We start from the raw sequence: 24618 nt of genomic DNA on the forward strand, positions 1-24618 counted from the left end.
CCCAGTACATGGTAAAGACTTTGAACTGAAGGAGTTGAAAGTTGTGGATGTTAAAAACACGTTCTGCTTTGGATGTTCCTTTATTGCGTGAACTCCCTTGTTCTTAATGAGACACACCCATAGTAAAGTGCACTGAGTCAGGTTAAGAACTAGAACCCTCAGGCTCAAATGTCCCATGAGCATCATATTCACTAGAAAATGGGTTTAGTTCTAGCATGCTCTTTCAAGGAGGCAGGAAAGAAGGCATCTTGTGAAATTTCGGGAAGGCCAGGATAAAATTGCTGGTCTTGTGCTCCAGTTAAAGGTAACAGGTATTCTTTGCCTTTAACTTGGCCTTTAGCACAGATCTCAAAGTACTTAATAGACGTTAATTATAACTGACCATGCTCTTGTACAATAGATTTTTTTAAATGAGTAAACTGGGATGTAGTGATGTCATCAAATCAAGCAGAAAGGAGACCCGGTGTATGGTTTAGAGCAAGATCTGGGAGCCAGGGAGTGCTAGCCACAACTCCTGTTTTGTCACTTAGCAGCTGTGTGACCTTGGACAAGTTACTTGTCTTCTCAATTTGTGTCCACATGTGTAAAATGGGTGGTGGCAATAGTGTCTCTTATACTATTGTTTCTTATAGTGTCTCATATTATTAGGCAGAGTACCTAATATGAGAGCATGGGAGATGATTGCTGTTGGGGCATTATTAACAATAATAGCTTGTTTGCCTCCTTTGACAGTAGGCTATATTTGTGATTTCTTAGAAGGTTATTAGAAATCTAGTCTTTTGAATGTGAAGTTGTAGTTTATAGTCAAAAGAGAGCCTCAGCCTTTTAACCAACTTTCTGTGTATACATGAAAATTCCAGGCTAGATTTGTTCCACTGTGAATTTCAGATCATACTTGCCCAACTGGATTATCCAGTTAGTATAATTTAAAAATAGGGTTTGGTTTTTCTTCTCCAGACACCCTTAAGGTTACAACAAAAGCAGGATCTGCTTCCTGCCCTCAAGGAGTTTATAGCCTAATAAAGTAAAATTGGGAGAAGCACTTGCCCTTAGAGATGATGAAACTTAAGTAGAGGTCTTGAAGGCAAATTCATAGGTAAAGGCTGGAGCTGGAGCTTGGTAATTGGTGGTGAGACAGTGTTTATGGGGTTGGGGGCAAGGTGGCAGGAAAATGTAAGCAAAGGTGTCAAAGTCCTTGTGTGCCTGGGAAGTGGGAGGAGGGCCAGCTCCTGGTGGATGGCCAGGGTGTGGCCAGATGGAGGAGGAAGGGGGCTCCCGTTGTGGTGGGAAGAATGCAGCACAGTGGGAAGGGCACTGGGCTGGAAGCCCTACCCATGTCAGGGAATGTCTGAGCCTTGGATTTTTATTTTCTAGAATGAAGATACTTGCCCCCCAATTGCTGAGATATTTGAATAAAAGTGTATGTGAAGGACTTTGTAATTATAGAATGTCCTGCAAATGTGAGTAGTTTGTTTGCTACTTTTTTGGCCAAGAAAAATAGTGGGATGCATGAATAATATATACCTAGGGTTGTATTCATCCCATTTATTGAATGCCAAGGATATACCAGGTATTGCTCTAGGTGTTGTATTCAGGGAACAGAAGAGGAGTCCCTGTGCCCATGGAGCTAAGAGCATTCCAGGGGAGGACAGATGGACAGCTGACTTTCATGATCTCAGATACTGATGAAGATTGTGAAAATTATTACATCGGGTAAATGTGGGAGTGATTTAGAGAGAGCTGGTAGCTAGGATGTTCAAGGAAGGGCCTCTGTGAGAAGGGGATGGTTGGCTGGGCACAGTGGTTCACGCCTATAATTCCAGTACTTTGGGAGGTTGGGAGTTTGAGACCAGCCTGACCAACATGGAGAAACCCTGTCTCTACTAAAAATACAAAATTAGCCAGGCATGGTGGCGCACGCCTGTAATACAGGCTACTCGGGAGGCTGAGGCGGGAGAATTGCTTAAACCTGGGAGGCAGAGGTTGCAGTGAGCTGAGATCATGCCACTGCACTCCAGCCTGGGCAACGAGAGTGAAATTCCCTCTCCAAAAAACAAAAAAACAGAGAGAGAGAGAAGGGGATGGTGGAGTTAGCCCTGAGGAATATGAAGGATGCAACCAGCGAAGATCTGAGTCAAGAGTGTTTGGAACCAAAGGAAGTGATTACGGTGACTCTGAGATGGAAATGAGGCTGCTATATTCAAAGGACAGAAACAGAGTCAATGTGGCAGGAGTGCACACTTGAGGGGGTGCAGCTGGAGAGGCAGAGAAGGGGCCACTCACCATGGGCCTTGTAGAATGTGGCAGGAATTCAAATTTCATTCCATTGGCCATCGGAACCCACTGGAGGGCTATAAGCAGAGGAGTGATGTGATACGACCTGAGATGTGTAAAGAACGGCAGTTGCTCTGTGGAGGGTGGGCTGGGGTGGAACAAGAGTAGAAGCAAACCGGTTAAAATGATACTATAGTTGTTCAGGTACGACATGATGGTGGCTCAGGCCGTTGTTTTAGGAGTTTGCAGGAGCTCGGAGCAGACAGTGAAAGTGGCCACTTTGCGGCAAAACACAAATGAAAGGGTTAATCGCGAACTGGATTAAAGTTAGCAGTGAGAAAGCTGGAAAGGAACTACTGAGAAGTAGTCAGAGTAAAATATGGAGGGTAGAGCCTGTAGACTTTATTGATGCATTGGATGTGGGATGTAAGGGCAAGTGAAGAATCAGTGATGACTCCTAGGTTTCTGGCCTGAGCACCTGGGTAGATGGTGTACATTTAGTAAGATAGAGAAGTGGGCCGGGCATGGTGGCTCAAGCCTGTAATCCCAGCACTTTGGGAGGCTGAGGCAGGTGGATCACTTGAAGCCAGGAGTTTGAGACCAGCCTGGCCAATGTGGCCATCTCAAACCCCATCTCTACTAAATATATATATAGTATATGTGTGTGTGTGTGTGTATATATATAATATATACATGTGTATTATTTATGTATTTATATAAAAATATATAAACATATATTTATATATCTATATAATGTAAATAAATATATATTTTGTATATATAAATATATAGTGTGTGTATATATATGTGTGTATATATATATACACATAAAAAAATTAGCTGGATGTGGTGGTACATTCCTGTAATTCCAGCTTCTTGGGAGGCTGAGGCATGAGAATCACTTCAACCTGGGAGGCGGAGGTTGCAGTAAGCCAAGATTGCACCATTGCACTCCAGCCTGGGTGACAGAGACTGTCTCAAAAGAAAAAAATTTTAAAGATACGGAAGGAGGCCAGATGTGGTGGTGTAATCCCAGCACTTTGGGAGGCCAAGGCGGGTAGATCAGTTGAGGTCAGGAGTTCAAGACAAGCCTGGCCAACATGGTGTGAAACCCTGTCTCTACTAAAAATACAAAAATTAGCCTGGTGTGGTGGTGGGCACCTATAATCCCAGCCACTCGGGAGACTGAGGCAGGAGAATTGCTTGAACGCAAGAGGCAGAGGTTGCAGTGAGCCGAGATTGCACCGTTGCACTTCAGCCTGGGCAACAGAGTGAGACTCTCTAAAAAAAAATAAATAAAAAGATAGGGAATGCTTATGGCGAGCCTGGCTGGGGGAGAAGCTGAGTTCTATTTTGAATGTATTAAGTACGAGATGTTAAGTGGAAATGTTTAGTAGGCAATTGAATATCTGAGTATGGAGTTCAGGAGAGAGGCTGGAGCTGAAAAGAGGTGTTTTGAGAGTCATCGAGTGAATGGAAAGAGGTATTTTGAGAGTCATCAGTGAATGGATGGTGTTTCCAGCCCCAGGATGAGAGTGCGCAGCTAGAGATGAGGGAAAGGGCTAAGATCGGATGGAGGAGAGAAGCAACCAGCAAGCTTGAGGAGAAATTGGCAAGTATCGACTGACTTACATCCCTCTACCTTGCTGTCCTTCCTCCCACTATTTGGTCTAGTTCCCAACTGAATCGAATTAGAGGGGCCAAAAGTGAACTGGATGTGGGAAGTCACAGAGACACTTAGATCTCTCTGCTCTTAAATCGGAGCAGTGAGCCCACAGTTTAAATTGCTTGTTGGCCAGGTGTGGTGGCTAATGCCTATAACCCCAGCACTTTGGGAGGCCTAGAATTGCTTGAGCTCAGGAGTTTGAGACCAGTCTCTACAAAAAGAAAAATTAGCCAGGTGTGGTGGCATGTACCTGTAGTCCTAGCTACTAGGGAGGCTGAGGTGGGAAGATTGCTTGAACCTGGGAGGTGGAGGTTGCAGTGAGCTGTGATCATACCACTGCACTCTAGCCTGGGTGACAGAATGAGATTGCCCCCCCCCCAAAAAAAAATTTATCGTGGGGGCAAGATAGGAATGATCATAGTGGATAGTTTCTAACCTTGAAGAATATATAGGCAATGGTACATTTTCAGTTAGGGGAAGAAAAAATTAGAAAGGGCTCTTTGCACGGTACCCTCCTAGTGTTACTGTTTGAAGCTCCAGCAGTGAAGAGGAGCCCCTGGTGTTTATTCTCACTGCTAACATTAATCAGGTTGGTGGTCGACCCTTACATTTGTGTTTTGCCTCAAGATGGCCACTTTCACTGTCTGCTCTGAGCTCCCGCAGACTCCTGATAATCCGAGGGACGGAGGGGAGCGGTGGTGTACTGTTCTGGTGTCTACTTTTATGATTCAAAAAATCTGTTCTTTTTGAAATCACACGGTACTTAAACATGTGTATTATCTTCTCTATCGTCTTTTCCTCCCTTCATTTTTACTTTGGTAATTTTACCTATTAAGGTTGTGAAGGAACCTGACATTTTAGGGATTTCTTGTAGATGTTGCGATGAAATACGGTTTTGGAATTTGATTTAGAAAGAGGTGGAGTATAGTCCGTTTTCTTTCTCTGGCTTCCCTCAACCTTTCAGTTCTTTACAGGTGGTTCATTGCTTTGATTACCAGAGGGCTTAAATGCAGGCTGCATAGTTGATCATGTGACCTGTGAGGTTCCCTTTGAACCTTTGTCCCTATTTCTGTAAAATTAGGAGCTCAAATGAGATCAAGCTGGGCTTCCTTGGTCTCTTCCAGGGAATAGGGACTGGTGAGAGTCAATGGCAGCAAGTCTTGTCTAAAGGTGTGAGCAGCAACAAAGCAACACAGGAGGCAGGAAAGGACCAGGCTTCATTGATGGAGGTGAAGCTTGAGCTGAGATGCAGAGGGGATTGAGGGCTGGGCATGTGCTTTTTGGAGAGTGGGCAGCATTTGCACAGTGTGGAAGTACAAACCAAAAGCCTGTGGACCAGCTCCAGATGGTGACCCCATCAATAGGAATAGGGTGATTCTCCTGCATTTTCTCATCTATAAGTAGCCATGTGGAGAATCCAAAAACCAGTTACCAACATTCAAAATTACTAGTGCTGTTAGTTCTGCAAGTGTAAAATTAGAAACAAAGTTCAAGCTTCATCTGCCAAGTTGAAGTTTCCTAAGCGTTCTCTCAAAACCCATGTTAACGGGCTCATTTTGGCGTTTGTAACCTGGTGAGTTCAGATAAGGGCATTTGCGTTAACTAGAGTTGCCTTTTGAAACCCCTCAGCCCTAGCTTTGGTTTCCCAAATGTGTGGGTATTTGGAGTAAACTGCTGTATGGCTAAGCTGTTAGTAAGCATTCGATTTTGAGAGCCCTGTTTCCTTCGCAGCTCTTACAAATGTATTACCCAGTAGGAATTGCTGGAAATTAGAACCACTGCCTCCTCTAATAAGTCTAGTTAAGGTGGGGAGGTGTGCCCAGTCACAGCACAGGGCAGAGCAGTCACTTAGCAGGGAGCTCAGGAAATGTTTGCTGAATGAAGAGTGGAGAAGTGAAAGGTCGTGTTCTCAGCCTGGCAGCTGGCATTTCTGCGTCACTTTTACTCAAAGATTTTCAGACAAAACTTTTTGTTTAAAACAATGCTACATTAATTATAATCTAACTCTTACACAATTGTTTTTTAAAAAATCACAATACAGGGCTTGGTACAGTCACTCATGCCTGTAATCCCAGCACTTTGGGAGACTGAGGCAGGAGGATTGCTTAAGCTCAGGAGTTCGAGACCAGCCTGGGCAACACTGTAGAACCCCATCTCTACTAAAAATACAAAAAATTAGCCAGGTGTGGTGGCGCACGCCTGTAGGCCCAGCTGCTTGGGCTGAGGTGGGAGGATTGCTCGAGCCCAGGAGGTGGTTGCAGTGAGCCATGATTACGCACTGCCCTCCAGCCTGGGCAACAGAGCAAAACCCTGTCTCAAAAGGAAAATCACAGTACACATGGAATACAAAGGTTTTTTGTTTTTGTTTTTAAGAACTAGAGCCTTCGAAGGAGCATGTGGCTTGCTGGTATTGGGCTGAAAGATGATTGCGTGGGGCCCATCTGGATAATCCAAGATACTTTCCTGGGCAGGGACATTGACAGGGATATTCCCTACTTTCTTCCACCTTTAGAGGGTCTACTTTCGAAATGGTTTAAGGTTTCTCAATGTTTTAAGTCTGCTGTGTTGAAATTACTAAAACTGGAGTTTGTCTTTTAATTGTGTAAATTACTTGGCTTGTTCATTACAAATACCCCATTGAATGTCCTTTAAGTGCTAGACACTGAGCTGGATGCTAGGTGATGCAACAGTGACCAGGACAGGTGTGGCCCCTGCCCCTACGGAGCTGACCTTCTTAGGGAGGGAGAGGGACAGTGAGTAAGTGATCTCACACACAGTTGTATAATCACTAACTGTGGCCATTGCTCTGCAGGAAAGGCAAATGATGAATTAGAAGAGGTGGGACCTGATCTAGCCTGGAAAGTGTGGGAAGGTTTTTTTTTTTTTTTTTTTTTTGAGACACAGTCTTACTATGTTGCCCAGGCTAGAGTGCAGTAATGCCATCTCGGCTTACTGCAACCTCTGCCTCCTGGGTTCAAGTGAATCTCCTGCCTCAACCTTCCGAGTAGCTGGGACTACAGGTGTGCGCCACCATGTCCAGCTCATTTTTGTATTTTTAGTAGAGATGGGGCTTCACCGTGTTGGCCAGTTGGATGGTCTCAATCTCCTGACCGTGTGATCCGCCCACCTCGGGGAAGGTTTTTAAGCAGAGACATGAAGGGGTGAGTAGGAGGATGCCTGGAGGAGAGAAGAAACTGCAAAGGTCCTGAGCCAGGAGAGTGCTGGTGGTTGGAGGGGTGTGAAAGAAGCCCAGTGCAGTTCAAGGGTAGAGAGTGATGGAGAGGGTTAACCCAGAACATGCCCTTTGGAAATACTTAACCTGAAATACTTTTACCTAAGCCATTGTTAGCATCTGAGTTCTTGGTGTCTGAGCACAACTGAATGTGAATAGGAGGCTGTTTGGATTTTCTGCTGTGGACAGCAGGATGCTATTCACAAAGAAGTCTATGTCCTGACCCTCCAGACCTGCTGCTACATTAGGTTGAATGGCAAAGGGGAGTTAGGTTGCAGAAGGAATCAAGGTTGCTCATCAACTGATGTTAAAATCCGGGAAGTATCCTGGATTATCCAAATGGGCCCAGGGATTCTTGTAATGTGGAAGAGGGAGACTTGAAGATGCTAGCCTGCTGGCTTTACAGAGGAAAGAAGGAACCATGAGTCAGGGAAAATTTTCCTGTTGGGCTCTAGGCTTAGTACCTGAGTGACGAAGTAATCTGTACAACAAACCCCTGTGACATGAATTTTCCTATATAACCTGCATGTGTACCCCCGAACCAAAAAAAAAAAAAAAAAAAAAAAAAGGCTGGAAAGGGCAGGGAAACAGAACCTTCAGGAAAGAATGCAGCCCAATGAGACCTGGGTTGGCCCTTGGCCTTAAGGAATTGTGAGATAATAAGATGAAGGCTATTATATAACTATGTTTTAAGCTACTAAGTTTGCGGCCATTTGTTACAGCAGCAATGGAAAACATTCTGCCTACCCAACTCAAAGTCTCATTGCATAGGTGGGTGTTACCACCAAGTCACTTGGCAGTGACGACCTCTGGTGCTTGCTTTGCTGCTCACAGAGCAGTGGAGAGTGGCTCTTACTAATCACACCTCCAGGTAAATATTGCTCAGTAAATACTTACTGAGGGCCTGTCACGTGCCAGACCCTGCTCTCCAAGCTTGGGATAACTTCTGGGTGAAAACAGTAAGATGTGTGCCCTCATCAAGTTTCATTCTAGATACCTCTCAGCCCTGCCCCATGCAGAAGGGCCAGCAAGAGTATGAATTTCACATCCAGACACCATTCCTGACTGCGGCTGCTGCTAAACAGTTGTGAATAGCAGTGACTTTTCCCTGAAAAAGAAGTCCCTTCCTTAACTACTTGTAGGAAAACATATACTGACATAGTTTCCTTCCAGGTTATTTTGAAATGATTCTTTGGGACTGATAAAATGGGACAAACTGAATACAATATTTGCTGAAGCATAGCTCATTACTGCTGGATAGAACTTGTTGTGAGTACAGAGTTCTCAGATGTCTTTTTAGATCTCCAAGTCAGTCACCAAAATAAGGAAAATAGTTTTTTCATAAAGTACACACACACCAACATACATACAGGCTAGAAAGCCTGATACGAGGTGTTAGTCTGGTAGATTGATTTCTTGCTCAAAGGGAGAAGAGTTTACAGAGGCAGAGGCACAGGTTTTGGATAAATGCACAAACAAGCTTTAACACCTCCTCCGCTTTTTTTTTTTTTACCAAGTGGGGAAGGCAGGGAAGGGGGACCCTTAACTAAAGAGGGGAGAGTAAACACTGAGCAGTCAAGGCAGCCTACCAGGTTTGCTGAGGGCAGCCAGGAAGTGGTAGAGGCTGTGGACATTCCCTGTTAATCACTGGCCCTTAGAGAGCAGGCACTTCCCCCTGTAGCCAGAGGAGGGACAGTACTTCTGTCAGTGGATACCTGCAGGGTCAAGCTGCGGGAAAGGAGAAGGACTCCTATAAGGCCAGTGAGTTTTGACCAGATGAGCTTACCCTCGGGTATCCTGATCATGTAGAGACTGGTCATATGGCTTCCCAGACCAAAATAACTCACCTGTGCCTGTGAAACCATACCAGGACCAGATGCAGCCACACTGTTGAGATTTGAAGTGTGGCGCTATTGAATTCAAGCTGCTGCATCAGTCAGGTTTCTTTGCCAGCTTTCGATCTGAGGCTAGGGTGACTGTCTCATTCATCTTCCAAACTAGGACACTTTTAATGAAAGGGAGTGGAGTGAACGTTCAGTTTTGAGACAACAGGTATGACCCAGGACTCTCCTGGGGAAACCTGGACATATGGCCAGCCTAGCTAAGGCTAGAAGCGTTAACCATTCCATAGGATGGTCTGATGACCCAAAATGGCTCAGTACAACATAGCCTGTGTGTGGGAGGGCCTCAACACCCCCAGGAAGACAGGGATTGTCCCAGGTGCCCTTGCTAGCATACATACCCATGGCATAGACAGCTCTCTGAGGTAGGGGTCTAGAATAGGTGTTTTCTTTATAATCTAAATACAAAGCAAGATTTTTTACCCCAAAATTATTCCCCTTGTATTGGAACATTACAAAACTGTTCTCTTATGAGAGCTGCCCTTCTGACTACTTTATTTTGGAATGACACAGTCATCTGTTCTAAACACCTCAGCTTAATCTAAAAAGACCTCAATCCATTTTAATTGTGGACGCTTATAGAGGTTAACTTTGGTTTTAAATAAAAATAAATAATTTAAAGAAGGAGGCAGGCTGCTGTGGTGGCTCACACCTATAATCCCAGCGCTTTGGGAGGTTGAGGTGGGCAGATCACTTGAGGTCACGAGTTTGAGACCAGCCTGGCCAACATGGTGAAACCCCATTTCTACTAAAAATACAAAAATTAGCCAGGCATGGTGGCAGGTACCTGTAATCCCAGTTACTCAGGAGGCTGAAGCAGGAGAATCAACTGAACCTGGGAGGTGGAGGTTGCAGTGAGCCGAGATTGACACTGCACTTCAGCCTGAGTGACAGAACAAGATTCTGTCTCCCCCAAAAAAAAGAGGCAAAGAAATTTAGCTCATTCAGTACTCATTCCTCAGGATTTAACATCGTAATTGCAAGTACTGGATGTTACAAACTTTAAAACATCCTGGAAATGTTCTGGAAACTCCGTTAGGCATTGCTCTCTGATGAAGTAATGTCAAAGAAACAGAGTTTGATTAAAATTGCTTGATGAAATACAAATAAAATTATTTTTAAATGACTGTTAAGTATGTGTGACTTTAAATGTTTGCATAAATTTAAATGATCAAATGTCAGTTGACTTTCATCTGCATTCATGAAGCTTAAATATACATGTTAGCCAAAAAAAAAAGTTTGGAATGTTTTTACCCCATATATTCACTTATTTAGGCATACACAGTATTTGAGGAGTGGTAGCCATGGTAAGAGAGACGTTGTGGTAACAGCTGGGGAAAGGCATTCCTGTTCATACTGGGGGAAACTAGGCTGGGGTGAAAATCTGATGCCTGCAAGAAATGATTGTGTTTTGACTTGTGGTTCCAGATGACAAACTAGTAGGTATATGGGTTTGATTCCTGGCTCCTCAAGGCTCCCTAATAGTTCAGAGAATATGAAGAAGCAGAAAGCAGATGGGATCTGGGCTTATGACCTTAGCAGGGGAAGGAGCTGAGTCTAGAGTTCATCATGTGCCCCTCCCCTACCCCCCAACCAAGAGTGATCAAGCAAAGCAGGGACTAGGAGAGAGGAGTGGGTCTGGAGGTAAAGGACCATACAGGGGACCACGGAGACCAGGTGGTTCCTTACCTCTGTCTGGAGTAGGGGCTGCTGGCACTTAACACCCTGGCTGTGGGAAAATTCCAAACCCATAGCACTTTTTAGCACTTTTTGGGGGTGGGGAGATAGGAGAATGTTGACATGTACATGTTTTACAAAGCTTAAAGTGCTTACAGTGCACAAAAATAAAGAATGAATTCTTTTTTTTTTTTTTTTTTTTTTTAAAGGTAGTCTCTCTGTCACTCAGGCTGGAGTGCAGTAGTGCGATCTCGGCTCCTGAAACCTCCATCTCCAGGGTGCAAGCAATTTTCATGTCTCAGCCTCCCGAATAGCTGGGATTACAGGCGTGAGCCACTGTACCCGGCCAAGAATGAATTCTTTATAGAAGTAGATAAGGCCAAGTCATGACACTAAAAATAACCCCCAAAACTAGGGCTTCTAGTGTGAATGCTGGGACTCCAAGAATTCAGCTGTCCTCATTCTGGCATTTGAAGAGTGGTGTGCAGTCTGACAGCTAGCTGGCTACCCACACAGCCTAAAGCGAATCCCTGGAGTCAGCAGCCCCACCCAGGACTCCCTTTCAGAATTCCTGCTCAGGGTGAGATTGAGCCAGAAATGGACCTTTTTATACAACATCAGAACAAAAGAGAACGGGGATTATCAGGCATGTGATGAGAGCTAGCAGCATAAAAGGCAGTGGTCGAAGTAAACCAACAGAAAAACTACAAGAAACAGATAATCCAGGAACACAAAGAACTGTAGGAAAACTTCTAGGCAAAATGCTTAGAATTTTCGGAACATGTTAAACCCACAGAATAAGATTAGGATCTGTTATGTAAAAGGCACAATGAGAACAAAGAGCTCTTGAAGACTGCAAATGTGACTGCTGTGAAATTAAAAATTTCAGTATGAATACCAGAAAATACAGTTGAAAAATCTCAGAACCACAGAGAAGGAGGGAAAATGAGAGGGTAGATTAACCCAGGAAGTTCACCACCTGACTAGTTAACAGAGGTTCCAGAAAGAGGACAGAAAATGTAAGGAATGAAACAATCCACACACAATAAAAAGTTTCTGGGAAATTCATGTCCTAAGTCTGTGGAGTGAAAGAGGTCACACATAGGCTCACCATCATGCTGTTCAGAATGCCTTGGGTGAAGTAGAGAACGTAAAAGTCACCCTCTGGAGCACGGTGGTTCACGCACTTTGGGTGGCTGAGGTAGGCAGATCCTTGAGGCCAGGAATTCAAGACCAGCCTGGTCAACATGGCAAAACCCCATCTCTAATAAAAGTACAAAAATCACCGGGGCATGATGGCGCATGCCTGTAGTCCCAGCTATTGGAGTGGCTGAGGCACGAGAAGCACTTGAACCCGGGAGGTGGAGATCATGCCACTGCACTCCAGCCTGGGCGACAGAGGGAGACTCTGTCTCAAAAAAAAAAAAAAAAAGTTATCCTTTTGAGAATCAGACTAACACCAGAATTTCCACTGGCAAAACTGGATACTAGAATTAATTACAGCAGTGCTATCAAGTTTCTGAAGAAAATGTTTTTTAACCTGGAGTTCTACACCCAAACTATCATTCAAGAGTGAGAGCAGCATAAAGACATTTTTGTATATGCAGTCACTCAGTTTACCTGTCATACGCTGTTAGGACAATATTTAAGAAAGTAATTCAAACAAAGGGGAACATCAGGTCCCAGATCAAATCCAGTCACCCCAGGATAGCCATGAAGGACTGTTCCAGCATGATCCTGTGTAGCAGACCCGGCAGAGAATCAGGTCTATGTTGCAGCAGAAGGGTCCAGGGGCTCTGAGAAGGGAGTGTGAGCCAAGATGAGATCCTGATTTAATGCGGGTATGGCTTGGGAGCTCAGAGAAGATGGAGGCTTGGATAAAGGTGAACGATATAAGAAAAAAGAAAGGCAATGAGAAAAGCCAAGGAAAGCAAGAGTCATGGTCCAAATGTGAAGTACATAAAGCAATTGATAGAACGTAAGAATAGCAAGTCTGTTTGACCTTAATGCTAAGAACAGTTTCCTTTGAGGCCAAGGGCTTCTGATACTGCTCCCAGACAGAAAAAGGAAAATCTAAATACAGTTTGGTTCAGCACTGAATAATAGTAATTTGGCTATGTAAAATAATAGATGACTGAATTGTGGTTAAAAGACAAAATGTGAGTGGTAATAGGTCCTGTAAGTGTAAAGGTATAGCTGGTAGATGGCAAGACATGGAGAAACTAACAGGAAAGTTTGGAAGGAAGAATCCAAGTGCTGATAGCTTTGTCTCAATAACTAGGGAATCAAGATTTTTGTCAAAAGTTGAAGGGAAAATAGAGGTTTAAATCTTCAAAACTCAGAGTAGCAAATAGAGGAACTAAATCTAGTTATTAAACATAGGATGGGAAGTGGCAAGCAGTTTGTTCTTTCCTTTTCATATTATGGGGCCAACAGTAATTGCCTAAAGCTGATAAATCAATACATATATAATAATCCAGAATTATGGAGAAGTAAATCCAGAATGAAAAGAGGTTTATCCAGAGTGTGGGGCTTAGGATGAGTTTGGAATCTGTTGCTTTCTACCATTAAGTCCTTTATTTTTGATTTCCTATCATTTGTACTTATTACTTAAGCAAAAAGTAAATCCTGAGTTTGAAAATGGGTTAAATGTAGAGGTGACACAATTGCCACAGTATTTCTACTTTCTAACTTTTTAGGTCTTAATTTGGACAAACTAAGAAGGCTGTGTTTTAAATTAAGCAATAATAGTGTTCTTGTTCTAATGGTGCAATATTTCATGTTTCCTCTGACTAGCTTGCATAGCTAGGGGCAGAATCTTTAATCCTTGAGGAAATGAATTACTGCCAAAGACAGTGAAGCAAAGCCGCCATTGTCCTTGGAGTTTTAAAAGTGTCCCAGTGTTCAGAACTTTTGAAGTATTTTTGCAAAAGTATACCAGCTCTCTTTGGGGGAGAACTTGAATATATGAAACGGGTGTGGCTTACTTGAAGAATTTTGAAATAACCTTGTGTTCATAGCATGATAGTGAGTCCTGAGTCTTTGTGCCCACAGCTCTGATTATACTCCAAAGATCTGAATTTATATCATATCCCCAGTTACTGTTAAACCTATATCGTTAGATTTTTACATTCCATTTAAGAATTTCAATGTTTATTTCTTATCTTTAAAGATGATATTGTGGTTTATGAGTTTTGCCTTTTAAGTGTGGGTTTCTGATATGTTGAAATTCCAAGGCAGTTTTTATTTCAGTGCTGCTTTAAAATTCAGTGGAGGTCATTGTCCACTGGCCGGTTGTGAAATGATCTTAGTTCACACCCAGATTCTTGCCCTGTGTTTAGTTTTTCTTGCCTTGACTGGATATGGGAATAGACCTCTTAGGCTCTGCTCTGTTAATTTCCACCACTTCCCTACAAATGCCCTAACTCATATCCCTTGGTCCCTGTCACACTGAAGGTCGAGTTGTCACATAGCTCTTACTTCCTTCATACGTACTGGGACGGTCAGTAATGAGTGCTGCCGCTGCCCTGGTCCTAGGAGTTGCTGCAAGCATCCTGGTGGTGCCCAGAGAGTACCTGCTTTTCACACTGAACCATCTAGGTGGCCTGGGTCCAGTTTTTGGCGTTTAAGGGCCTTGGAGGGAAAGGGAAGAAAGCTGGAATTTGAGCATAAATTGGATTTTGTGTGGGCTGAGGGTCTTCCTAGGTGTAGACTGTCCCTGCTGGACCTGTACCCACTGTGCTAGCTCAGGAGCCAACTGTGTTCTGAACAGCTTCGACCAGCACCCAGACCCTAAATGACCTAGATTAGGAAGTAGATAGGTTGTTCTCTGCTGTCATTGTTTGGACACAGCTCTATTTACCTTACTTATTGTTCCTGCTCCCCATAGCCTCAGCTAATGGGCTGTGTTCTCCTGCCTTTAAGGCTGGTTCCAGGCAGAATTTAAGAGCCTTTGCTTGTTTCCTGAACCAGGGAGTACAGCTTTACCTTGAAGATGAAGGCACCTCCAGTTGCAGAATGTGGTTGGGGTTACTGTGTTTCTCATCAAGGTGTAGCTTTACCTTACCTTTCGATGATGGGTTCTGCCACCTTATCGCAGTGGGTTGCAGGAGACCAGGTGCAACCGGAGCAGGGGCGCCCTCTGCTGCTGGGTGTCTGCTCTTCTTCCCACAGCCGCCCAGGGGATTTGTGAGGGGCAGTGGAACACCCCTGCTTCCTCCATCCCCTGCAGGACCACCCCACGTGGAGGAAGGACAGTGCCAGGACCATGTGCAGGCAAAGCCTGCCCAGAAGCAGTGCAACAGCTAAAGTTATTCTCCGTGGGTACGTTTCTCTTGTTGCTTGCAGGTCTCTTCTCGAATCTGTTGTCCTTTTCCCCCAAACCACCCTGCTGCCCCCATCCTTTCGTGTGGTCTGCTGTCATCTGCAGTAGCCACCGCATGTAAGACACGAAGACCTCTTCTGCAAGAGCTTGGTGTGGGCATTTGTGAAATTTTGTCACCACACCCCCTGTAACCAGCCAACAAATTCGAGTTAAATGCCTGTTCTTTGTCCCACACATATTAGTTACAGAGAGTGGAGAACAAGTAGCAGATAGTAGCTGGGGGAAGCCAACCCACTCTGAGGGACTGGGCATGTGAATGGGACAACATCCACAGCTTTTTTTAAACCACAGGACACCCAAAAGCAGCTGTACCCTGCAGGGCACGGCAGGCTGCAGAAGCCTGGGTCTCAGGGTCTCTGACCCTTTATCCTTTAGCGCTGCTGACCAGGCTGCCGATCCTCGACCCCTTCTTGTCACCCCATCGTGTGCTTCTCCCTTTCCTCTGGCTCTTTCCCTTGCAGCCTTTGCATGTGCTGTGCTCCTTACCTGGCCACCTCCAGCCCCACTGTCATCTCTTAGTGACATCCTCCCTTCCTCTCCAGCAGATGCTGGTGCCCACAGCACTCTGTTCCGTCCTCTCATTACCTCTAACTCCCTGTGGTTTCATGACGTCATGACCTGTTCACGGATCAGGCTTCCCCAGGCCAGAGATTGAGGAGTGGGGGCAATTCCTTATTCATCCTAGGAGGCTCTTCATCAGTGTTTGTTGAGTGAATACGTGAACGAATGTGGGAATGGGGTAAACAGGAAATAAGCCCTGTGTCTGCCTTAGGTAGCTTGGGTGTGGGTGAGAAGAGGAAGTGGTTAGAGAAGACACACCGTTAAGACACTGGGACTCCTGTGCTGCTTTTTCTAAGGCTTCTCTTTGCTGGTGGTTACCTTTACAGGAAATCTCTTACCCAGCCTTCACCCAAATGCAATAATGTTTTCCTTCCTTCCCTCTACTTATCTCTATTATCTTAACTTTATCAACATTATCAACATACAGAACAGTTTTGATTTTGATGTTTTACTTGTGTAAGTTTTGCCCTTTCAACTAGGTTGTAAACTTGAAATCCTGGGTTTTACTTCCTGAGCAGCTTTGTAAAGAAATGGAGACAACATTGCACCAAGGTAATTTTTGTCATGGCCACCCACTAGCTGTGAGATCTTGGGGGATGAGTAATGAAGCTCCTCAAGGTCTCTGTTTCTTTATCTGTAAAATTGGAGGACTGGTCTCTCTCAGGGGCTTCCAGTGTGAAAAAGTCCTGGGGTTCTGGGCCTCTGATCCTGGCACCCCACTTATCCTTTCCAGCGCCCACCACATGACTCCACCTCTGACATCTGCCAAGTACAGTAATTGAACACATTCACCTCATAGTCTGGGCCAGTTCACCTCCCAGGTACTTGTTTGTTGGTGTTCCTGGGATCAGGGACATCACTGGAATAGGTGTGGGGCAGACCTATGGGGACCCTGTGGCCCCAGCCTTGCCTCTGTCCTCTGTCAAGAAGGTTCAGGCACCAAGGACACTGCTCCAGTTCTGTGTGTCAGTTCTGTACCTTGGTGTGTGCTGTTTTGTTCCTTCAAATGTAGGGTGAGTTTGGAGGTGGAGGCTGACTCTGACTGTCCAGGGATCTGGGAGGAAGGACAGTGCTGGGGCTATATGTTCTCCATGAGCCACCCCTCCTTCTCTGTCCAGGCATCATCTAGCCCCCTTCCCTGCTTTCCTGCTTTCCAGGTACACTTGCCTCCCATGGCACCTGCTGCATGATAATGGTTTTAAAAAAAAATGTTGAATCCTTTATTGGAATGATTCCTTTATTGGAACCCAACAGGCAGGAAGGTAATAGACTATTTGGTTTGTATTTTCTTTCACTTGTTTTGCTTTTGCGTCTGAGATTTGTGGGTTTCTTGACGGCCAGGAGTGGCTTGTTTTCTGTTGTAAGAGGTTGTTGTTTGTACAGGTTCGTGTTTCCAGTCCTTTCCTCAGCTCCAGCCTTGTTTCCAAAACTCTCAGCTCTTGGTTTATCTCTGTCCAGTCAGGTGTGTGTTCTTTGTTTTTGTTTCTTGTCCTAGTTGTTCCCTGAGTCAGCCAGGCCTCAAATATTGTGTAAACCTATGGTGAGTAAAGCTGTTAGCAAAAGAGACCTAGCAACAAGGTCGTTGGGTCTCTAAAGAGCTGTCCAGCTGTGAGATGGTGAAATTTTAAGGACTGTGGATTTGGATTGGGGGCCTCCTTATAGGAGATAAAAACACGCGGTTGGAGAGAAGAAGGAATATTACAGTGCCTAGTACATAAGTGGAGCTACCCCAGTTGTCCCTGAATCCTTTGTGGGAGATTGATAGGATGAGAGAGGACGAACTCTTGTAAGGAAGTAAGAACTGACTTGGAAGAACAAAAATCAACTTGTACGCCTCAAATATATCTGCTTTTTATTTGTCCATTCTACCCTAATAAAACTGGAGGTAAAAAAAGAATTGGAAAGAGGCCAAGGCTGCAAGTGAATAATTCAGTTGAGTTGTATCTTACTTACTGTTTAGGTTCTCCCAATCAGTGTATAAACTGAAAATCTAAGATACAGTCAGAATTACTCTCAAACTACCTCAGGAAGGCACAGTGTTAGAAACTGACATATTATTGCTTATTACATTTGGTGTGGCCATTTTTTCCTCCCATTGTCACAAGTATTTGGTTTCTTCTCTTGAGTTTCATATGATATCCCTGGCATCATAGGGGCTTAGAGGTTGTATTCTATGAAGAGGGTGTGTTTTAAACACCAGATCATATCCAGCAGGAAATGCTGATACCATCAGAGACAGGCCTCTTTTCCCCGTTTTGGTATCCCCTCTTTGGCCTCCCTGTGTAGTTGTGTTTGTGCGTTTTACGTGAACCAGCCATAGGAGTCTACGTTTGTTCTCACTCACTGCCTAAGCTGTGGAAGAATTAGTGGACTCCTAGACAGAGAATAATCCCATTATCTCCTAGTTCGGACTGATTTACATGTTAAATGTATATTAAATTCACATCTCCAAATTGTTTCTGTTTCATCAACAGGTTGCTCGTGGGGGCCCCGCGGGCAGAAGCGCTTCCACTGCAGAGAGCCAACAGAACTGGAGGGCTGTACAGCTGCGACATCACCGCCCGGGGGCCATGCACACGCATCGAATTTGATAACGATGGTGCGTTCCTGTCCCTCACTCAACCTTCACTCCGGCAGCTTGCCCGTACTTTTTCCCTGAGGGAGGAGAGTGGGGACAAACATTTATTCTTGTAGAGAGGACCTCTTTCAATTGCATCAACCTTGACTGTTTTTTATTTGCCCTGAAAATACTTACTTTACTTTCTAAATCATACTGGGATGCCGCGTGTTTTGCTGTTCCTCCTAACCATGGTTACTAAACCAATATGGTGTAGGGATGTTGCCACCTAGTGATGTGTTGAGATTCTGCAGGGGGTCGTGGAAAAACTGATTTCATAGCAATGAAGAGAATGAATGAGCGTATCTTGTATTCATCAGCCAAAAGTTCTCACATGCTGTTAAACTATTTGGGAGAAAGACAGTTTTAAATATCAGACCCCTTTGAAATGAGAGCTGGCTAACAGAGATAAAGTTTTCCCTACTGTCTCGTATAGAGACTTGTTTTGTTAAGGACTCTGGATAGGTAGAAGATACCATGAGGTAGGCATGTTGACATCCAGTGTACCTGGCTTCTTGTAGGTTGAGCAGAGCTATTAGTGTACTGAGAAGCTCTAGCCAAACCTCATTTGATATGCTCGGTCTAAGTAGATTTGCAGATTCGTGTTTATGTTCTTCTCTTGCTTCTTCATCTTTTAGAAATAACATTCGTTGGCCAGGCACGGTGGCTCACACCCGTAATCCTAGCATTTCGGGAGGCCGAGTTGGGTGGATCATTTGAGGTCAGGAGTTCAAGATCAACCTGGCCAACATGGTGAAACCCCGTCTATACTAAAAATACAAAAATTAGCTGGGTGTGGTGGTGCACGCCTGTAGTCCCAGCTACTTAGGAGGCTGAGGCAAGAGAATTGCTTGAACCTGGGAGGCAGACGCTGCAGTGAGCCAGAATCGTGCCACTGCACTCCAGCCTGGGTGACAGAGCAAAATACATCTCAAAAAAAAAAAAGAAGAAAAAGAAATAACGTGTTCATTTATTAGAAAATAATATGTGTTAATTTTAAGAAACTGGTAAAATACACCTATGAAGAATAAAAAAACAAAATCCACTGACAATCTCAGTATATAGACTTATTTTTTAACATTTTGGCATTTTTCCCTCTGGCAAAAGTTGTTTAGTTTCATATTTTTGTAATGATTCAAGATTAAAACTTGTATCTGTGTTACTGCTCATCCAGGAGTGCAAAAATTTGGATATAGGTCACACAGTGGGTTTAAATTGATACTGAAATGAGCACATGGTGGTGGTTGTGGTCCCCCTCTCTCTGACTAACAATAACTCGCCTGTTTGGCATTGATACATTGTCAGTTACAAGATCCTAAAGTAAATCTGAGTCTTTTTCTCCCATCTCCAGTAAAGAACATTTAATGCTGTTACATAAAAAAAATTGGGGAGTATATAGAGAAGTACCCATTTTTTTGTTAGTTTAGATGGTAGCTGGAGTTTTGAATACTAGATTTTACATTGTTGCCTTTAGAGATGTATTTTGGAGGGCTCCCTTAGTCTTACACTTTCACTTACCTTCTGCATTCAGGACCCTGAGTATCAAGAGAGGGCAAAGGGTATTGTTGGACAAAATAGGTGACTATATAGAGTTAAGTATTTTATGTTTCAAATTTTTGAAAGATTTTTACCAAAAACCACTTTTCTGTTTCCTTGAGATGACAAGTAATTTTTCTGGATTGAGTAACTGAATTTATCGAGTAGCTAGACTCAGAGTCAAGGCCATTTGGAAACAGTTGCTTGTATTTTTGTTCAGTGATGGGTTCTAGCATGTGCAGTCACTTGGAAGGCTAACTGTGCTCCTTTTTACAGCTGACCCCACGTCAGAAAGCAAGGAAGATCAGTGGATGGGGGTCACCGTCCAGAGCCAAGGTCCGGGGGGCAAGGTCGTGGTAAGTGTAGAGACACATGTTCATCCTATACTGTTGGACTGCTGGTTACATGCCAGCACCAGGCTTACAGCAGGGGACAAAGCAGGGAGCATACATTCTAGCGAACTTACTGCTTTAAAGCAGGAATGGATGTTAAGAAGAAATCAGGCTGGGTGTGGTGGCTAACGCCTGTAATCCCAACACTTTGTGAGGCTGAGGCGGGTGGATCACCTGAGGTCAGGGGTTTGAGACCAGCCTGACCAATATGATGAAACCCCATCTCTACTAAAAGTACAAAACTTAGTTGGGCATAGTGGCATGCGCCTATAATCCCAGCTACTTGGGAGACTGAAACAGGAGAATTGCTTGAACCTGGGAGGCGGAGGTTGCAAGAGTGAAACTCTGTCTCAAAAAAAAAAAAAAAAAGAAGAAGAAGTAATCAAAGCCTTATTTCTCCTGTGATTCCTGATATACTTTGAAGCAATCACACAACCTACTTTTCTTTAGAACTTTCAGATTTGAATAACTTATTAAAGAACCTTTACTATATATTCCTAAAACTCTAGATGGTATTAAAAACAAAACAAAACTAGACATCATTTCTATCCTTGGAATTTTATAGCTTTATAGATAGTAAAAATATGGGCATGGTCTTGGAAAGTAATAACCAGGTAGTTTTAAACTCTTGTTACTTATTCTGAGTTTTTTCAAATAGAAGGGATAGCAAAGAAAAGAGGGTTTGTTAGGTGGATTGGGCTAGATGGTCATGGCAATGTCTTCCTGGTTGGAATATGATAATCTTTTTGTCTCCTTCAAAATCTGGTTGCTGTAATGAAATTTATACAGAATTTTGAGGAAAAACCGTTAGTGAACATTGAGTTTTGATATTTGAGGAATGACACTTTTGGGAAATTGAGTCGATATTATATTTTTAGCCTGTGTTTACATGGAGGGTAGCCATTCATACCCTGTAGAAGTTATAGAGATTATTTCTGTCTCTTCTGGTCTTGTAATTCTCTCTGCCTTGTAAAAGTAGGCATATTTTGGGAAATAATCTCAGAGCTCAGGGTGTGAGTTAGGACTGAGTTCAAGGAAATAGTGTGGGGAAAAGGAAATGTTTTAGCTGTATTTGTTTGATCCCTATGAAAACAGGTCCATGATTTCTCTCCTCTAGAACATAATTACCCACTTTCACACTGATGTTCTCAAGGTTAATACAGCCACTAGAAGCCAATTTGAATTAAGAAAATGAAATAAGGTGTTTCCCTTTGTTTATGTGACAGGTAAATTTACAAATGAATTGCCTATGGATACAGATTGTCATTCAATACCTGGATTGGAGCATTATTCTCAGTGAGAATAAGACACATTCTAGTTTCTATATGCCTTGATAATGGTCTTCTTAGTGCCACTTTGGGGAATATTTGCTGGTCTGGGATCCAGTCCCAAGATGAGGACATGCTTAATCATCCTTTTTAGAATTAACCTCTGTATTGACCATTTTATCTATATGTAATTTTTTAAAAACAAGGTTTATAGACAAGAATGGGCTACTTTCTTCCATCTGCTTGCAGACATGTGCTCACCGATATGAAAAAAGGCAGCATGTTAATACGAAGCAGGAATCCCGAGACATCTTTGGGCGGTGTTATGTCCTGAGCCAGAATCTCAGGATTGAAGACGATATGGATGGGGGAGATTGGAGCTTTTGTGATGGGCGATTGAGAGGCCATGAGAAATTTGGCTCTTGCCAGCAAGGTGTAGCAGCTACTTTTACTAAAGACTTTCATTACATTGTATTTGGAGCCCCGGGTACTTACAACTGGAAAGGTATGACTTTTGTATTTATAGAAATAGAGATTAGAATGTCTTCCTAATTTCTGTAATATGATTTTGTACCATGATTTAGTACATTTTGAGCTAAAATGTGTTAGAAGACATTTGTATATTATGAAAGTTGGGTAGGCTATTAAAAATCTCTAAACAATATGATTTTTAAAAGCTAATAATAGTAGAATGTATGTTTTAGTGTTGACGTTCTTTTCTCCTCTACCAGTACTTTAATTCAGGTAGTTAACTTTTTTAAGTAGGAATATAATAATTAACATTAGTATTTTTTGCTGTTTTATATTTGTGTGGCTCATGAAGCTAGAAGTGTTAATTTTAAGTTAGTGATCTGAAAACTTAGGAGAATTAAATAATGGTATATACAAATAACAGTGTATTAACATGGACATTAATAACTGTATTAATATGGACATTTCTCTCTGTATATGTTATTTTCAAAGGCCATGCTTTGCTAATAATTCAGTAAAGTTAGAAGGGCAGATTACAGACAAATTGGGGAATTTTGAGGTATAATTTCAGATATGTGAGGAAAAGTTGTTTGATTATTGTGATGTGAGTAAATGGAGATGTGGAGAGGTAAAGAGGAAAATGGCCCACATTTTTTGACTGTGTGAACCTGGTCAGTTCCTGCTAAGCAGTTTAACTTCTCTGAAGAAATTAAGCAGGCATAGAAAATGCTGTATCATAAAAGACAATTAACCTGTCATCCATGGTGAAGAGAACTGCAGCTGATTTGAAAATAAGCCATTTTTGAGAAATTTATTAATATAAGTCACATAACACTTTCACTCATCAGGGAGAACTTAGGAAAATGTTCCCCTTTCCATTCAAAAATGTGTTTTAATTCTGGTTCTAAATGAATTTTCAACACCGTTCTCTGTGTGCAATCTTCAAGGGTAATTTCCCTTTGCCCCCCACCTCACCCCAACAGGATCTTCATGTACAGTATTTCCCAGGTTATTTTGACCTAACTGAAATTACATGTTGAATTTAGTTTTATTTTAGCCTGAATAAATGCCATATACGGTAAAACAAAACACAAACATCCACCAATTATGTATATTTTAATTCACGGAAAATATGGTTTTCTTGCTTTATAAACCCTGACCTAAAATGTTGCCATTTAAAGTCATATAGTGATTTGGGCTTACTATATGAAATCTTATGTTTTAAATTACTAATTGTAAGAATATTTAGAAGATGAAATCTTGGTTAAAGTGATTGAAGAAAAGATCAATATGTCACTTTTACACTGCTGAAAAAGGACAACTTGAGGCGGGATTACAGAGAACGTAAAATATATGTATCAAGTTCATGTCATTTAAAAATTTGTTCTCTGTAGGGTTTGTTAACTAAGCAAACCTTCCATTTTTCATCTAGTTTCATGGCATTATAAAGACAGTTCATGAAAATGCATGGGACATTTTTTAATGACTCAAATTTCTTTCTCATAAAAATTTACGCAAACATACTTAACAACCATAAAAGTCATCTCTGTCCTTCCTTTTTTTCCTTCAAATTTTTTTTCCTGTAACTAGTGATAGCATGGGGGATGTTTATTAGGAACCATTTATTTTCTTTTGTTTCATCTTCATTTTTTGTTGTTGTTTTTACCATTTCATTCCTTTAGGGATTGTTCGTGTAGAGCAAAAGAATAACACTTTTTTTGACATGAACATCTATGAAGATGGGCCTTATGAAGTTGGTGGAGAGACTGAGCATGATGAAAGTCTCGTTCCTGTTCCTGCTAACAGTTACTTAGGTAGGAGCAGGCACAGATGGCTGCCTTTGGCCACCTTCTCAGATACTTTGTGTGAAACTCCCTCGCAGGGCCTACTGCCCCTGGACTTCTAGGCTGAGAAGAGGCCAGGTGGGGCCGGGACCTGTGGCCACTTTTGCTGCAACTTGATAAGCTTGGTGATCTAGAGGCGTTATTAACCTGACCGATGCCTGGGATCCTTTCTTTCTGACCGGGGCTCCCTCAAAGGGGGGAAGAAACCTATTATCACCTAAAATCGTCCGTCCTTCTTCCTGCTTGGAAGTCTGTCTCTTGAGCTAATGGCGGCCCCCGTAACCTGAAACAGTTTGTTCATGCAGCCATGAAAATGTGCATGGGTGTTCACAGTAAGCTGAGCTCTTTGTTCAGTGCCTCTTTCCAGAGATACTCTTAAGAACTGCATTTAATAAAGTTACTCTTAAGTGGCAAGTCAAGACCTCCAGGTCCTCCCTCTGTGATTGTGGTTCTCCGAGGATTGGCCCTGCTTCTGGATTGGGACCCCCATGTCACAGGGCCCCGCAGATGGATAAAAGCTTCCCAGTGGAGGTTGAGCAGGACTGCTAAAGCGGCTTTCAGGACACCCAGACTGTGTCTAAGGGCCAATTCCTTAACTCCTAAGGCTTGTTTGCATGACTAATGGATGTCCTAAGTTATTCATGTGCATTATGGTAATTACACAAAGCCTTTTAAAAGCTTTAATTCTTGGTATGAGTTGACATAAAGAATAATTACTGTGGATTTCTTGGAAAAAATATAAAAAACTTCTAAATAGTAACCTGTTTTTTAAAAAAATGGAGAAAAGTACCCAGA

General features: G+C 42.9%; 1 protein-coding gene across 3 annotated transcripts in view; it reads left to right on the forward strand.

The window, feature by feature from the left end:
* LOC105483230 (integrin subunit alpha 6) overlaps positions 1 to 24618 on the forward strand; it is a 77637-nt gene that overhangs the window by 19834 nt on the left and 33185 nt on the right. For all 3 annotated transcript variants that reach the window (XM_071072937.1, XM_011743972.3, XM_011743971.3), the window contains exons 2-5: positions 18170 to 18294; positions 20125 to 20204; positions 21758 to 22013; positions 23662 to 23793. In XM_071072937.1, the coding sequence (XP_070929038.1) occupies positions 18170 to 18294; positions 20125 to 20204; positions 21758 to 22013; positions 23662 to 23793 (593 nt within the window). The remainder of the gene's footprint in view (positions 1 to 18169; positions 18295 to 20124; positions 20205 to 21757; positions 22014 to 23661; positions 23794 to 24618) is intronic.

Source organism: Macaca nemestrina, chromosome 11, assembly GCF_043159975.1.
Source record: "Macaca nemestrina isolate mMacNem1 chromosome 11, mMacNem.hap1, whole genome shotgun sequence".
NCBI lineage: Eukaryota > Metazoa > Chordata > Mammalia > Primates > Cercopithecidae > Macaca > Macaca nemestrina.